Genomic DNA, 16,047 nt, shown 5'->3' on the forward strand with positions numbered 1-16,047 from the left:
ATGTACTGAAAAGGTATAACCTGCAGGTGAGAAAACTCATGAGCTAAATCAGCCTAAAGTTTAAAAGTGATGACTTTAAATTAATAACTTCCTTGGAAGAAAATAATGCTTATGCATCGCCTTTGCAAGAATAAATGATTCCTTACATAGCAGAAGTGAATATTAGTGCCTGCCTTTTTGCGTCATGTTGCAATTCCAACATAATGCCATTGCAAGATTTTCTTAATGTGCTCATATTTTAGCAGCATTCTCTGTTCATTTAGTGCAAATTTTCTACACTTGGAAACTAAAAATGGGAAGAGATGTCCAGGGATTTAATTGTAGTTCCCAGTAGGATGAGGGTCTACCAAAATGGAAAGATTGCAATTTTCTTCTGGGACATATGTACCCATTAGATTGATCCAGGGACACCATTAGAGGAGGTATGCAAAACCTCATTGTAAAACATATGGCTTTTGTACATCTTTGGACAGATTTTTGTAACAAGTTATGCATCTGGCATAAATGTTGAGGTTTATGATAACTGAGTCCGAAGTAATCCATTAAAATTGTGTTAAAAAAACGGAAGAAAAAAGTGAACTGCAAATGTAACTTGGTAAAGAAACTTAAATTGTCAGAAGAAGGTTACAGATTTTTTTTTTTAGTGTAATTCTTAGACTGCTAGGGCGAGTCAAATTTGTAAAATAAGCAGGATAAATCATCACATGCACTTAATAGCTACTCTTTTACAGTTAATTTGTATAAGGAGTCTGTATTCTAAGTCTAAAATGAAAACTTGAATAAACACAACACACATTTATTAACTTACCATTTTTCAGGAAGAGTAGCCCTTGTCCTTTAGAGATGACTCCCCTAAAGGCCGTTACTCATGAATGTAATGTTGGCATCTGGGTGCAATGAAGTCTAAATTTTGATTTATTCTGTGCTAGCAGCAGTGAGCTCCTTATGTACTGAATGCTATAACATATTTACAAATTGTAAGGAATTAGGTGAAACGTCTGTTTAAATCTATATTTTATGTACTGTGAAGTACAGTCTAATACTATGACAATAGCATTAAGGGTATCCACTCAGAGAACTTACAGTACTACCCTCTCTGAAAGTTTTGTGTAGAACCAAGAAATCTAGCTGCTTTATTTGCTTGATTGTTATCATTAAAAACATGTAATTAAAGACACATCTGAAAATGTTGTTAATGATTTATTTCAAGCTAGAATTGAACCAAATGTATTCCTTTTATTGCTATCTTAACTCTGCAGATAATTAGGTTTTGTTTATTACCTTTAACGTAAAAATGTTGTGGAAAAGATGCCTATTGAATTTGAAAATATCACTTTAATACAGCTTTTTAAAATGGTCATAATTTTAATGCCAATAGGAGGAGCCTGTAAAATTAGGATGAAGTATTTCTAATAAATTCATTTTATTTAGCAATACATTCTCATCTCCTCCTCCCCCTAAAACATCCCTAAATTCTACATTTTTCTGGAGACCAAGCGAATCTTCCTTCATCATCAGTAATGTGTAATTCAGTTGAGTGATAGGCAGCTGTGTCCTAATCAGCAGAGAAGAATCTTTTCTATTTTTAAGCCAATATATAACCCCTGATGCTTGACAGCACATTTAACGGCTGGCATAGCAGACACGGGAGGAAAAGTAATTTTAAGGAAAGGACAAGGAAAGGGGAAAGAAAGGACAGAAACTGCAGTTTGTGGCTGGTATGGCAGCAATGTATTCTCATCTAAGTGCGCAGAGAAAAGTATCTTGTGAGAATAAGGGAGAGCATTTCACAACTGATGATAACTCTTCAGGGCATGATAATAAGTATAAGGGTTACAACACTGATTAGTTTAGCAGACTTTTATTACATTTTAAAAATTGCACAGTAAAAGGAAGAGATCATGCAGAGGAGGAACAACTTACTTGCATCACTGGAAAGAAGTAGGACAAGATAACAGACTGACTGAGTTCAAAAAGGATGTTGAACTCACTGGAAGAAAAACTGATGATTTTGGCAAGTCATATAAGCTGGAATGAGACCTGAAGTCCTCCTGGACAGCTGTGAAAATTTTAATCTGGAAAAGTTTATTGAAGGCTCAGGTTGAATTTTCATGTAAATTACAATTTAATAGTACTGTTTTAAATATGGAACTTTCAATTCTCAAAAATAATTGCTAGAGATAAATATTAGTCGAAGAAATTGGCTGGTTGTTTTTAAAGAATAAATACAGAATTAAAAATTTTGGCAGGAGTTTTCTTCTCAAATGCAGGGTAATTACATGTATTAGAAAGTACACAGCTTTCTATGCTTCTAATGCTTCTGTATTCAGAAGCATTCTGTATTCTGTATACAAAATAATCAGGGAAAGTTCTCAACAGAAAAAAATAAGCAAGTTCTCTTATAGTGGTGCTGATAAATTTACAAAAGCTAATATATGAAAGATGCTGAAACGTATGAAAATTTGCCCTTAACCATCAGTGATGCATGCTTGACCCTGACTTGCAAGGTCAAAACCCTACTGACTGACGGAGACTGAAATAGAAGACGCTGGAGGTTAAATACTAAAGTTTATGCATTCATATACTCAGAAGATTTTGGTCTCTCCTTTTTAGTGCTGATGTTTTCCTCTGAAGTACTGACCAAGCTTAGTTTTGCTTGTTTTATGAGACCTGACAAGATCATGGCCTGATGATTGCATGAAGCAGGCTAAGGATTTTTGTCATAGCCCCAGAGTGAGATGATAAAGAGATACAGACCTGAAATCAAATCAGGTTTATCTCATAATGCTGTACTATGCTCAGGACCTAAGAAGAGACTTCAAGTGCATTAAAAATGTCAATACAAGTTTAGAAATGTGGATGTATAAATAAGTATGTGCATATGCTTAATGCAGAATATGCATGTGCATATTTTTTGCAATCATCTTCTCTGTTTTGAGTTGTTTGTAGACTTCTAGGAATTCATATTCAGAACTGAGACTTCTCATTGGGGAAAATGGCACCATCTCAGAACATTTTTGTATTAAACATTTTCTGCGATAGGGAGAAAAAGAAGAGTGTCTACATTTTCCCTTCTGTTTTTTACATAGAGAACAGGAACATATATAATCTTGGTCTGTGAGTATTTTCCATTTGCAGTTCTGAAGCTTGCAAAATGTTTAAAAGTTTAGACATGAAAGAAAAGGATAGACATGTAATAGCTACAGTGTTTTTTTAAAAAAGGGGGCAAACAGTTTTACTGAACATGCAATTCCAAAAAGATAGGCTGCATAGTTTTGGAATTGGGTGCTTTTGTGCCTGTACCCTTTTTTATTTCCATATTACTCATTTTTACCTTGCCACCTGCTATTATATCTGAGGTACCCGTTGATACTTCTGATTTTAAAAAGGGTAACCTCAGATGTATGGGCAGGGCTGGTCAGGATTGGACATTGAATGTGTATCAGTTTCACAGGAAGTAGGACTTGTTGTGGCAATAAACATTTTCTTCCCAAACTTGTTGTGGGCATAAAATTCCAAAATATTTGACCTGATTTCATCCGTGTCTTGACTGATATCAGATTGAATGAAAGGGATCTGGATTTGCTTCCTACCTAATGTTTGAGGATCAGTACTCTTTTTAATGCTGACTGTTGTGGTCAAATGACTGGCTTTAGAAAATTTATCTTTAGCTCTTCCAAGAAGTTATTTAGGCTCAATTCATATTGCTGTAATCTTTAGCCTACGAATTTAAGTGACAAAGATATTTTGTAGGTTACATTGCAATCTCTATGTAGGTAGTCTGCATTCAAACATAGAGATTCAGGTATGCAGCAAATTCATTGTGAGGGATTAGCAGAATCGACGAGTGTCTGGTAAATGCTGTTAGTGCACTGCTAGCAGGGTGGGGAGAGGGGTTATGAGAGAGGAGGGGGCTGTTTTAGCCAGCATTTGTTAAAAAATGGTGAGGTGTTATTTCTAATCTATCCGTTGGTGACAAAGTGATCAGAATCTGGTTTCATCCAGTGAACAAGTTAGTAGCCCAGCCAAACTGTCCAAAGAAAGGAGTTCCTACTCTTATTTTCCCTACTCATCTAAAAATAACCCCTCTATTTCCAGCCAGGCATTCCCACTCTTACCTTGTGCCATTTCTGGCCTTTACTAAATGTCATCTCTGTCCATGGGTTGACATAACATGCTCAATTCTAGGAAATAAACCTTAGTGCATCAGGCCACCAAAGGGTTTGAGAGGTGCAAGAGAAAATGCACAAAGGAGGGTGGGAGCCTGGGAGCAGGGGTTAAGGGACAGAATAACAGGGGAGGAAAAAAAAGGGGAAGGACCCAGCTCCCTTCCAGCACGAGTCTTAAGATTAGCTCCTTTGCCTGTGAAGTTTCAGCCTTATTTTCCACTGTCTGCAATGTGGTGAATTAAAAGTCTTAAAAAAAGCAAACAAGCCCTCCCCCCCCCAAACCCAAACCCAAACCCAAACCCTCTGCTCTATAACATTGGCAAATGAAGTTCAAATAATAGACTTATTTTCAGGCATGCAAGTTCTTCAGGTTTGAAACAGAAACACCCAGCTTCAGCCTAAGGAAAGGTCGAGAGCAATTGTTCTGAATTTAATCTACTTATGTTAATTTTTTCAGGGGGCTAATGCTTTAGTAGACATTTGACAACTTTTGAAGTGGTTTCTGAATATTCATGAGGTAAAGAACTAGGTTTTTTCTTGTAAATGTGCTTGGCAAGAGAAGGAAATTCACAGTAAAATCAGGCTGTAATAACTTCAGAATGAAGATACTTGAAATAAAATGGCTTTAGGCTAGCCCATTCAACTACGCCTGTAGAGACCTGAGGTGGGATTCAGCTGTAAAGGTACTTCCTGGTGTTAGATTTAAAGCTTAGCAGGAGTGCGGCCATGAGTTTGGGGTTTTTAACAATGCAAGTGGGAGGCAAAGCAACCACTCAGCTCTGTTTTTCGGAGTAAAAGGTGACAGAAGGATGTCAGAGTTCCTACAGTTTCAAAGCTAAATACCAAACAACTGCAAAAAGAAGGAGCCTTCTCAAGCAGCCATAAATGTATTGATCGGTACAGCTCATCTTCTTCGGGAGGTAATTCCTTCTTTCACTCCTCCAGAGCTCAAGCATTGCACCTCTGTGATACATTCACAGGACGGTAATTAAATACGCATTTTGCAAGTTCCGTTGGAACAGAAAGATGGGTTGGGGGTGTTGCTATTCATGGGTCTGCTTATTTAAAAAAACAAAAAAACCCCACAGACATAGAGAAGAAGGCAGAAGATGCTGTACGTGAACTTTTCTCTGTAAAATCTAGTACAATTGTGAAAGTTCTGATGTTGTGAAATATTAGGCCACACTCCACAGGACAAGAGCAACTCGTGTGGCAGGAAGAGACAGAAAATAGGAAAGGCAACAGAGCCTGGCAGTAATCCTCTGATTTGGAAAGTTCTACCAGAAGGCTATTGTAAATCATATGCAATGCAAACTTGTACTCAGCGTGTCATGGACAAATTGAATTAATGGGACAGATAACCGAGAGAGAACAAAATTGCTAGTTGCTTAATTACCATTTCAAGACACCTGCAGAACAAGGAATAAGAATTAAACATTCTCTTAGAATTTGGAAATAGAATAGTTGAATGGCACTGCTGAATGGTTTGGCTTGAATGACTGGGATGTTGTAAAACAAACAAAACCCCCCCAAATTGTGCAAGATCTTTGTCAGACTGAGATTGGGTGAAAGAGATAAAGGAGTAGAGCAGTGGCACTCTGAGAACAATCACTATTACCTGGGTTTGAGTTATGAGTAACAAACTGGGAGGCTTTGAATGCATGTAGTTTAACCTACTAAATGAAAAAATGCATGAGTTTGGAAGGAGTGGATATGTTTTACCAGAGTACCAAATCTGTAAACAGGAGGAATTATTCTTTCCACATGTTAAGGGAAGTGTATAAATAAAAGTATTTGGCAATTTCAGTTAGGGAAATACCTGCTGAAGGTGTAATGCAAATAATAGTATGATCTAAAGTATCTAAAAATAGTTATTAGCATTAGAAAAAAACATACAAGATACTGACTCCAAACAAGAGACTTGTTTTCTACAGAGGTAATCCCTGGGCTCTGTGTTTATCTATGGCCCCAGAAAGGATAAGTGATTTCCCAAAAAGGAGGAAAGTTTAAAGAGAAATTAAGCGAAGCTAAACACTCAAATCAAAAAAATAAAAAAAGAAAGAATTGAAGAGTTCCTTTTAAAAAAAGGTTTTAATAGCACAAAATCTATGAAGTCAAAACTAAGAAGGGAATCAACGAAAGCTTTGCTTTCTGTGACAAAGTCAGCAATCAGCATATTTTTAAGCAGTATGTGTGAACAGAACCATATAATTGCCTATATTTATAATTTATATATAAAAGTAAGAAGAAAAAGGTAAGTAGATTATAGCTTCTACATTACAATAACTATGAGGTATAGACTATTCATTCAGGAAAGTTAAGGACACAAAGGAAAAATCTGTGATCAGAGACAATAAAGCAGAGTTTGAGTCTATATGGAAGAAAGATCTTGGGGGCACTATAGATGTATTAATTGCTGGAAGACATAGCATTGTAACAGCAAATAACAATAAAATTTGACAAAACTTGTGGTTGTGGATTAGCAAAAGTACTCATAGCAAATTGGAGATAACATGCTTCTGGTAGTTTATAGACACTGAGGAAGCTATTAAAAATATCTGTCCTAGGGAGCAAATGTAGTTAAAGAATTTTTATACCACAAGGAAGTTTTTTCACCTCACTCTTTACCACTCTTCATTGTGAGAATTAGCCATTTCTTCCTATTACTGGTTCCTTACTGGTTACCTTCCTTCCACCGAGTTTTTGATCACGAGCTCTTAAGATAATTCAAATACCCATATTCTAGTTCACACACCATATTGTGGTGTGTGACTTATGCTTGTATAAAAGCACATATAAGACAGGTCTTTAGTTTGGTTACCTGCTTTTATATATCCTTTGTAAAGAGAACTTTACTGTGGACATTTTCCCTTGTTGTTTTCTGCCCAAGTTTTTTAGACTTCTGTTGTATTATCTCCTATAGTTTGACTGCATTCTTAAAGGATGTGATGCCCCAGACTGCACGGCCTTTATGGTTTTCTCTTGGTCTTTATTTGAAAACTTTAATTTTAAGTTCCAGATGACTGGTTCTGTTCTGGTATAAGAAGATCCTCTCTTCTTGCATGATAAGTCATCTCGCTTCTGTATACTATTTTATTGCTTTTTTTTTAAATGGATGAACTCAGGGTCACTTGCTTGCCAGAATCCTTAAAGGGAGATTTGAAGATGCCTTTGGCTCACTGATGTTAATTTTTATAGATCTTGAAATACTGAAGATATTCCAGGGACTGGAAGACTATGATATTCTGTCAGTATTCAAAAACAGTAAATTGTATGGATATCAAATATTCTAAACAAAAAAAAGGACAAGTTAATACAAAATTTATTCAAAGAAGATTTAAAGAGCTATAGTGTAATTAAAGCCAGTCAGGCACAGTTTAATTGGAAACAGGGTTTAGAAATAGTCATATATGCAGAATGACAAACTGCAACAAGGAAAACAGTTGCTCTAGGAAGAGCTGGGGACATAGCAGAAGAGAAAAATGGTAGGAGCTCCCAAGACCAATGCCATAGTATAACAGAACTGCTAATGTAGCTCTCCGGTGTATAATTCAGGGATGTGTGAGTAGGAGTATGGAGGTTATTTTCATCTCATCCAATATACTGGCAAACTTGAATTTTGCAAGCAGTTCTTGTGTATGCATTTTTAAAAGATGCTGAACAACCTTTTATATTTAGAGAGGCTGCAGAAATAACCACAGAAAATATTTGTGTTGTGGAGAACAGGCCTTATGGTGAGGAACTTTGGGCTTAATCTCCTTAGCTTATCTGAAGAAAACTGAAGAGTTAATTTGATTAACATTCATGAGTATTGTCTAAATACAGAAAAATGCTAGATTCTTAAGATCTCTTAAATCTATCAGAGAGAGATATAACAAGAGCTTTCTGCTGGAAGATTAGGAATTAGACTCATATATAAGTGTCTTCTAATGCTGGTAATTAGACACTAGAACAAACTAATGGCAGATATCTCCAAATCAAAACTTGAAGTCTCTCTGGAAGATATGCTTTAGCAAAACACACATTGCTTGACTGAATCTGTGTAACAACAATTCTGTTTAACTGGACAGAGTTTAAGTTCTGTGATATAACAAATGTTGGATTAGATGAACTAATTTGGATTTAATTTTGCTTGATATTATCTAAAATTATAAAATACTGTTAGTCTGATGTGGAGACTGGTCTGCCTCCAGCTCAAAATTCTACTTGGCTATGCTTCCTGTGGTTAATGGTGGTACCCACTTATGCACTCACTTATCTCCTTCCGGACTAGATAATATGAAATACTGAAGAGAATCAAATCCTCAAGATCTGTGGTCAAGCTATCCTGTAACTAGAAGTGGGATTCTAGAGTTTATTGTGTCTTTTTCTGGAAAAGGTTTTACTAGTCCTGGATAACAAAGGAGCTTGGGATAAGATATGCAGTGAATCTGATTTAATAAGATAATGTAGATGCTGCACTGTCTTGATGTACGTATGTAGCTTCTTGTAGCATTCTCAATTTCTTTAATACAAATCTCAATATTTAGAAGTCAGGACATCTCATCTGAAAACCTGATGCAAAATTGCATTGCAGTATAAATCAATATATGTTCAAACATATGTATGAAACTGGATTTTATGTAACTAAATATCCTAGTCTGTTTAATTATTAATTTGTACTTTTGCATCTATGGTAGATAAACTTCTAATAAAAAATTTGATTTTGAATGGTTTTTAGTGTTCTCTTTCTTGAGGGAAAACAGCTATGAATCAGTAATATTTAGAATTCTGAAATAATGTTATATTCTGGGAAAATAAATTTGCCAAAATGCTATTTCCATTTAAGTTGTTTATATATTGATTTTGTTACTATTTTGAAACCAAACAAGAAAGGATTAGGTAATGCAGTCTGTTGAAAGCAATTAAAGTAGTTCATGATTTGCTTTGTTTCAGTATGAACAGTGAGTGGCCATTCTGGTAGAAGTAAAAATTTATCATTGATTTGAATGCAGCTAGGATTGATTGCCTCATGAGATGATTTGTAGAACATTTTATTCTCTTTAACATAGGGGGAAGTTCTTCAGGTTGCAAAGTGTGGTTTTCCTTAAAGATTAACAGCATACCTGCACCACCTGAAAGAAAGATAAATGTGAAATGCAGAGCTCTGGTAAGATTACTCCAAATGTTTAATTTTGTTCTAGTGCATTAATAAGAAAAAGAAATGTAATTTTTTATTGTTGGTCTTGCTGCTATCACGCAGGATTAATCAGTTTTATTACCTGACTATACACAATCACTTTTTGCGTAATAAACCTCAATACTTGCTAAGACCTCATTTAAACTCAGTGATATGAACTAAAATGAATGCTTAAAGAAAACTGGTTTCTTTATGCTATTTGAATAATTACATTTTCATTCACTGCTTTTTTCATTATCTTACTTTTATTCTTCTGAAATTTGCTTCTAATTTTGGAGCTCAGATAAGGTTAAATTCTGTAAAAACTTCAAGCAGCTTATGTACTGTCCACAACAGAATAAATCTGTTTTGGTACCCTCCTTCCTTATGTATGCCAAATTATTATTGTCATTTAGATTTTCTTTAATCATCAGAATGTAATTAATCATATTTGCATTAGTAAATAAATGCATACTTTGAATCTCAAAAATATAATTGATAGTCATTTTAGAAAAAAATATTACATTGCATTAAATAAGCTGTATGTTTTAAAGCACTTAAATGTACAGAGTAACTCCATTTAGCATTTTTGCTTAATTGATACTGGTTTTAGCTTCTAAATATTTGTATTTGTCATTGAATTATTTTTTTAACATTTTTATTTTCAGAGCTAATGTTTTTCTTAACTTCTTTAAATTGATATTTGTTTTATCACCTAGAAGACCTGCTTTCTGCATGAATTGTAAACAACTAAGAAATACTGACTTCTGTAGTAGATGCTGGCAGCATGTTCTATGAGTAGCAGTGACTGGTATACTATTTTTCTGCAGGAAAATTTTTGTAGAAAAATATCTGATATAAGTACTATGGGAACTACCTCTTCCAGTAACGAATACTGGGAAAGTTAAAGAGTCTCCTGATTTTTGCTACTTAGCATGTGTTTATGTGGGGAAAAAAATCCAAACCAGTAAGCAGTTTGTAAATATTTAAAGTATCAGTATTCATATATCAGTTTTGGGTTTGTTGCTTTTTCTTCAAGCAGCATCCTGAGTGTGAACTTCTGTAATGCTCAGAAACAGATAATGATGTTTTCAAAATCTTGAGAAAGGGTGAGCAGAGTGGTAGAGGAAGAAGTAGGAAGGTATCCGGTGCTAGTAAACACAAAAGCTGGAATAAAAGAGTCTGTAATTTGAGACCTTAGAAAGGATAATGTAGTTTTTTGTCCTACAGGATAATGCCTCATCTTGGATCATTTTCTGATTAGAAGAAAATAATGTGGAGTGAAAGAAAAAGCTAGATTTAAAGTATATTATTGACTCCTATTGTATAATAAATTGTCTAGGTGCATTTTAATTCTGCCTATAATTCAGTATAGAAACTTGCAGAAAAATGCTCATAGTAACATCCACTGTATTTTACAATGTACGGGGCACTGAAATTCTTGACTTAAATGGTGAGAATTCCCTTCTGAGGTAGAGGAAGAAGGTACAGAGGAGGTACTGCCTCTCTTCAGGTCTTTTTGGAAAATGTTGCAAAACACGTTTTTATTGATGAATGTTGCAGAGACACCAAGATTGTTGACTAATAAATAATACACCTGGTTACTGTTCCAGAGTGACCTGAATCAACTGGTTATATGCCAGGTAGTTCATGGGGAGAGCTTTTTGTCTCTAATGTAAGTGGCAGGGATTATCCTAGTTAATGCCTCACTGGAGGCTGTCAGTGTGACACTGACAAAAGGGGCTGATACAGTCCTTGGATGCTATAGAATCATCAAATATAAGCAGAAAGCAAATTATATTGGTGGTACTGCTATTAGGATGTCATCCACAGATCTAGTTTTCATAGTATGAGAGCTGTATTTAAATACTGGAAGAAAATCAAAGGAAATCCATAAAAAAGCATGGAGGGGCTGAAAAAGCAGACCTTGTCATATGATTGTTAAGGATCTCTATGAACTTAGTTTGCCAGAGAAAAAGTTGAAAAGCAGCTTGGTCATTCACTAAAATATAGTGGTGGTCTCTCAGTTTTGCTGACCAACATGCATCAAGAGCTAATGGCCAAAAATTTAAATCAGACAAGTATCGAATCTTGCATGGAGTGTCCTAGCAATGACAACGATAAAACATTGAAAGATCTTTCTGATGAAAACAGCAGACTTTAAACAGAGTATTGTAAAGCTTCAAAAGCTCATAAATTTTTAAAAGACATAAACACCTAATACATCTGCTCCATCAGTAAGTCAGATTTAATGAATATATTTGATCTCTTTTTGACCTTGGAATCTGTCGTCTTCCTTCCTGGCCTGTGGAAAGAACAGGATTTGCAACATTTTCCTTCAAATGCTAGTAACACTTGAAATTCTGCATTTGTGGATATATTTGCATCTTACGGTCAAATGCAATGCAAACTCAGCATGCCAGAAGTATTTTTCCCCTCTTACACAAGTGATTAGATGTAGCATGCATCTCTGAAACATCCAAAATTGGCATCAGCAGAGGTGAGTTTGATAGTCCAGAGGTCTAAACGGATGGAGGTGTGGGGTCTTGTGTGTCTTAATGGGGTGGCCCCAGTGACTACCACATTACAGATGGGGAGGAAATCCAGGTGCGGTTAGGCTGGCTGGCAGGTTGGAAGAACCTGCAGTATGGGATCACCTGGACCTACGTCACCTGGGCACCATGGGTGCCTTGGACATTAGCAAGACTTAGGTGAATATAGTCTTTGCTTACAGATTCCCATTTCCTGTTTGAAGTTCAGAAATGCTTTGGTCTGATCCAGACTTTATGAGTATTTGAAATGTAATGCCTGTGGTTTACAGGTGACAGGATAGTTCATGCAGTATTAAAAGGGGTGGCAAGCTCTGTGTGTTAAGGTTCAAATTGAACTTGTAACTCTGTTGATATTCTGACTAACGTGGAAGTCTTGAGGCAGCCAGCCATCAGCTGATATTGCAAAAGAAATTCTCTATTGAACAGTGCAGGTGGTTCTGAGGAAACAGGTAGGCCTACGTGCCAGCACCACTCAGTAGAGTGTCCCTTAGGTCTTGGAGACAGGATGGAGATGCTGTCTTCTGCTTTCACTGGATATAATTAGCAAAAATGTAGTATCAAACTTGTACATCCGCTGTCCCCCAGAACCTGAACTACCATTTTGACAAGGCATTGTGTCACATACATACCCCTTTTAGTTCTCTCAGGATTTTCTGTGCTGAGTGGCATGTTTTTTCAGGTATCTTTCTTGTAATAGGTAATAATTCTGCCTGGATGCTGACTAGATTTATGATCTGGAATCAGAAGAGCACAGGATTTTACAGTGACAATTACCTTTGGTTTATACTGTTAATGCTACGTCTTACCATCCTTGAGGTGCAAAATTTATGTTTCAGTGTCAAAATTTATCTGCAGATCAAAAATGTATCTGAAACATTTAGGCATAATTTGGTTTGACCAGGGTTTTTAATGAAAATAATCTGATTTGCACTTTTACATTGGCGAGACAATAGTATGCATAAGAAATGTCATAAGCTGCCTATCATTTGGATTCGTTTTTTCTCTCAACTTAAAATTCAGGGTCGAAGTGGAATAGTTACATGGATCAGAAACATGCTGCTCTAGTTTTTTTTTTAAACTCTTTTGGCTTGTCACTTCTGAAAAGATTTAGACTTGCATTTGGCCAGTAAACCAGATTTTGCTTGGGTTATTTAATGGAAAGAAATACATTAAGTAAGTGTGTATACTGCAAGTCATTATTTTAAGCTATAATCTCTTTTCAATGAGTTTAATCAGTATATATCAATAAAAGAAATATCCTTGTTTCAATAGAAGGCTTGAAAGAGATTCTGCAGCTGGAGGAAAATGTCATTTTTAGTATGAAGAAATTTGCCGTCTTTTCAAGGCAAACCTACTTTTGTCTTCCTCCCTCCAGTAACAGCCAAAAAGAAAAAAAAGAAAGAAAAAAATGGAAAATACAAATATGGAAAATAATACTCTTTTTTTGGCTTTTCTCATACAGTTAAAATCTATTAAATATTAAAAGGCAATAAACTGCGCTAAGGGTAAATTTTTGGAACAAATAAAATGTCTTTCATGTCTGTCTACAAAATGCATTTTGCAATAGAGTGGTAGAATGGTAATTCCAAATTATCAAAGATAATGATTCCTTATAATTAATCTTTTAACATACATTATACATGTTTGCTGGCAGCAGCAACACTGTAAAATATGCTAAATTACCTTTCTGACTGATTTACCCACAGGTAAAAGGTAAATCTGGCTTCCACCTTGTCCCTGATGTAGTTCGATTAAAATGACAGCTTTTGTTTAGACTCAAATTATCTTTAAGTCCTTACTTTTCAACATACACAGTAAATAGTATGGGTTTGTGTGGAATGGATCAATACATATTTCAGTAAAGACCTCAAAATTTGACCCATAAATTGAAGGAAGTGGCTTTTTAACTTTGAAATATATGTATTTTCTTTTCTAAAACTTTGTTAATGTATAAACCTAATAATTCCTCTGATTGCAAACATGTCTGTCTCTAAATTGAAAATATGGTTAATTTTGTTATGCATATGTGTTTGCATAATAATTGTTATGCATATGGCCACTAGAGTGCACTCCACAGCTTGCATAGTACGATACAATCCCTTACAGATCAATACAGTGTTTGAATAATAGAAGTGCATTTATCTTTTTTCTTCTTATATATGTTTGTTTATTTTTATTACCAAGAAAATGGGAAACCAAAATTACTAGTGCTGCTCCAACTAGTGCTAATATACTATTTAATACTGTTACACTCAGACTTTGGGGGACAGTGAACCACTGTCACTTTTCAGCATTTCTCCCAAATCATCAGTACTCAGGGTGTTTCCAGTGTTTGAAAAATGCATGGTGGCACTGTAGAGTCAAATATTGATTTTAAATCTCATCACAGTAACTCCACATACTTGTATTTCTAAACAAGGAAAAAAATAAGAAATCTGTTTCTTCAGTTTTTAATTGATCATCTTCCAGACAGGTTTATTTCTCATTTTTATCTCCTCCCCCCCGCTCCTTTTTTCCCCACCTAGACAGTTCAGTACATGATTGCAGATTACATTTAAAATCAGTCTAAAATGAATGGGAATATTATGAAGCAGAGTACTTGCATATAAGCCACACTTGTGCTTTCTGGGGAGGCAGACAGATCACTGAAGTCTAGACAGCAGGTGACAAATAATCTTCTAAGTTCAGACCTTCACATAATTCCTGAATAACACTGAATGATCACAGTCTCAGTATTTGTCTTCTAGGCCAGAAAAGGGTAAGGTCTCAGTTGTTTTCCCTCTAAATTTTTTGCATACAGTTTTTTTCAAAGTAGGTTTAGGGGACATTGGCATCAAAAAAGCCGATTGAATTTCGATGTAATTTGGACACAATCTGAAAATTCCAGGCACAGCCTATAAAGAGTTCAGTAAAAGCAGCTCAGACCAAGTTCTGTTTAACTCAATGACCTGTCTCTAGTCGTGGTCAGAAATGGATGACAAGGGAGAAAGCAGGACTGTGTATGTATAATATGGTACTTTCACTGCCTTTAAAGGTTTTCAGTTCAGGGTTTTTCCTGAGCTGCCTGGTCTATCCATCCTTAAATTGATGTATACTTTTAGCATCCATAATCTCCTTTGGCTTTGAGTTTCAAGTATTTACAATCAATCCCTATCACTCTCTCCATGCTTTTCATGATTTTATAAACTTCTGTAATACCCCTTCTGAATTCTCTCTTTCAATATGAAGAGTATGGTGAGGCAGTCACCCTTATTTACGATTACCACTTGGAGCTTCATATCTTACTATTGTAGTATTTCTCCAAAACTGATAAGAAAGAGAAATTGATCAACCAAGTGTGGAAAGGTAGAAAAGCGATTGGATTTTAACACTGCTTCCTCTCTAACACTACTACTTCTCTATCCTGATGAGCTTTGAAGTGTGGCTATCAAAATCAAGCTTTCAACATTTAGTTCCACTAGTTGACCTTTTCTGTTTCTTATCCGTTGTCATAAGTAAAAACAATGATGAGATAATTGAGCGATATCTTAAGATTAAAAATTATACTTCTTTAAAAAATCCCATGAGACATTAAAAGATTAGTTTTCTATCAATGACATTTAAAAATGTTAGGTGACAAGTAACAAGAGTTGCTAAATCCCATTGACCTTTTAAAGTGATTCATAGCACAACAGCCCCCGATATCAAAAACGAAACTATGACATACTTCCTTGATGCCAATGCCTGACCATACCAACCATAAGAAATGAATTCTTAGAAGTGGCATTAGGAAGACCTTGTTATTTTTTCCACTCTCAAGAGTCAAGCAGGCTGTGTTACTCATAACCTGAAATTGCTGTTAGGAAGTGTTGCAGCAGATATTGAATTGTGAAGCTATATGATTGTAAAATATTTATATAAAATAGGAGATCTTTCTCTTTTTGGAGCAGAAGAAGAAGAATTGAATTTGTTGAGTAAGAGAATGACGTCTCCTTTGATGAAGACAGTAGGGTACCTCTAGCACAGAGCTCACTCAGTTCTTACTTTTTTCCTGCCCACTGAGTGCATGGCGAACATTCACGGAGTTGAAAATAGAGTTTATCTGCTCAAAATGCAGGAAACTGTAAGAATTAATATGAATATTTCCTAGCATGGGAATGAGGATTCTAGAGGTCAACAGCTGATGTGT

At 35.5% G+C, this 16,047-nt stretch overlaps 1 protein-coding gene across 1 annotated transcript in view; it reads left to right on the forward strand.

The window, feature by feature from the left end:
- CFAP47 (cilia and flagella associated protein 47) overlaps positions 1-16,047 on the forward strand; it is a 386,437-nt gene that overhangs the window by 243,632 nt on the left and 126,758 nt on the right. Inside the window, exon 52 of the mRNA XM_064505814.1 lies at positions 9,221-9,318. Coding sequence (XP_064361884.1) covers positions 9,221-9,318 — 98 coding nt within the window. The remainder of the gene's footprint in view (positions 1-9,220; positions 9,319-16,047) is intronic.

This window comes from Dromaius novaehollandiae, chromosome 1 (assembly GCF_036370855.1).
Source record: "Dromaius novaehollandiae isolate bDroNov1 chromosome 1, bDroNov1.hap1, whole genome shotgun sequence".
Lineage (NCBI taxonomy): Eukaryota > Metazoa > Chordata > Aves > Casuariiformes > Dromaiidae > Dromaius > Dromaius novaehollandiae.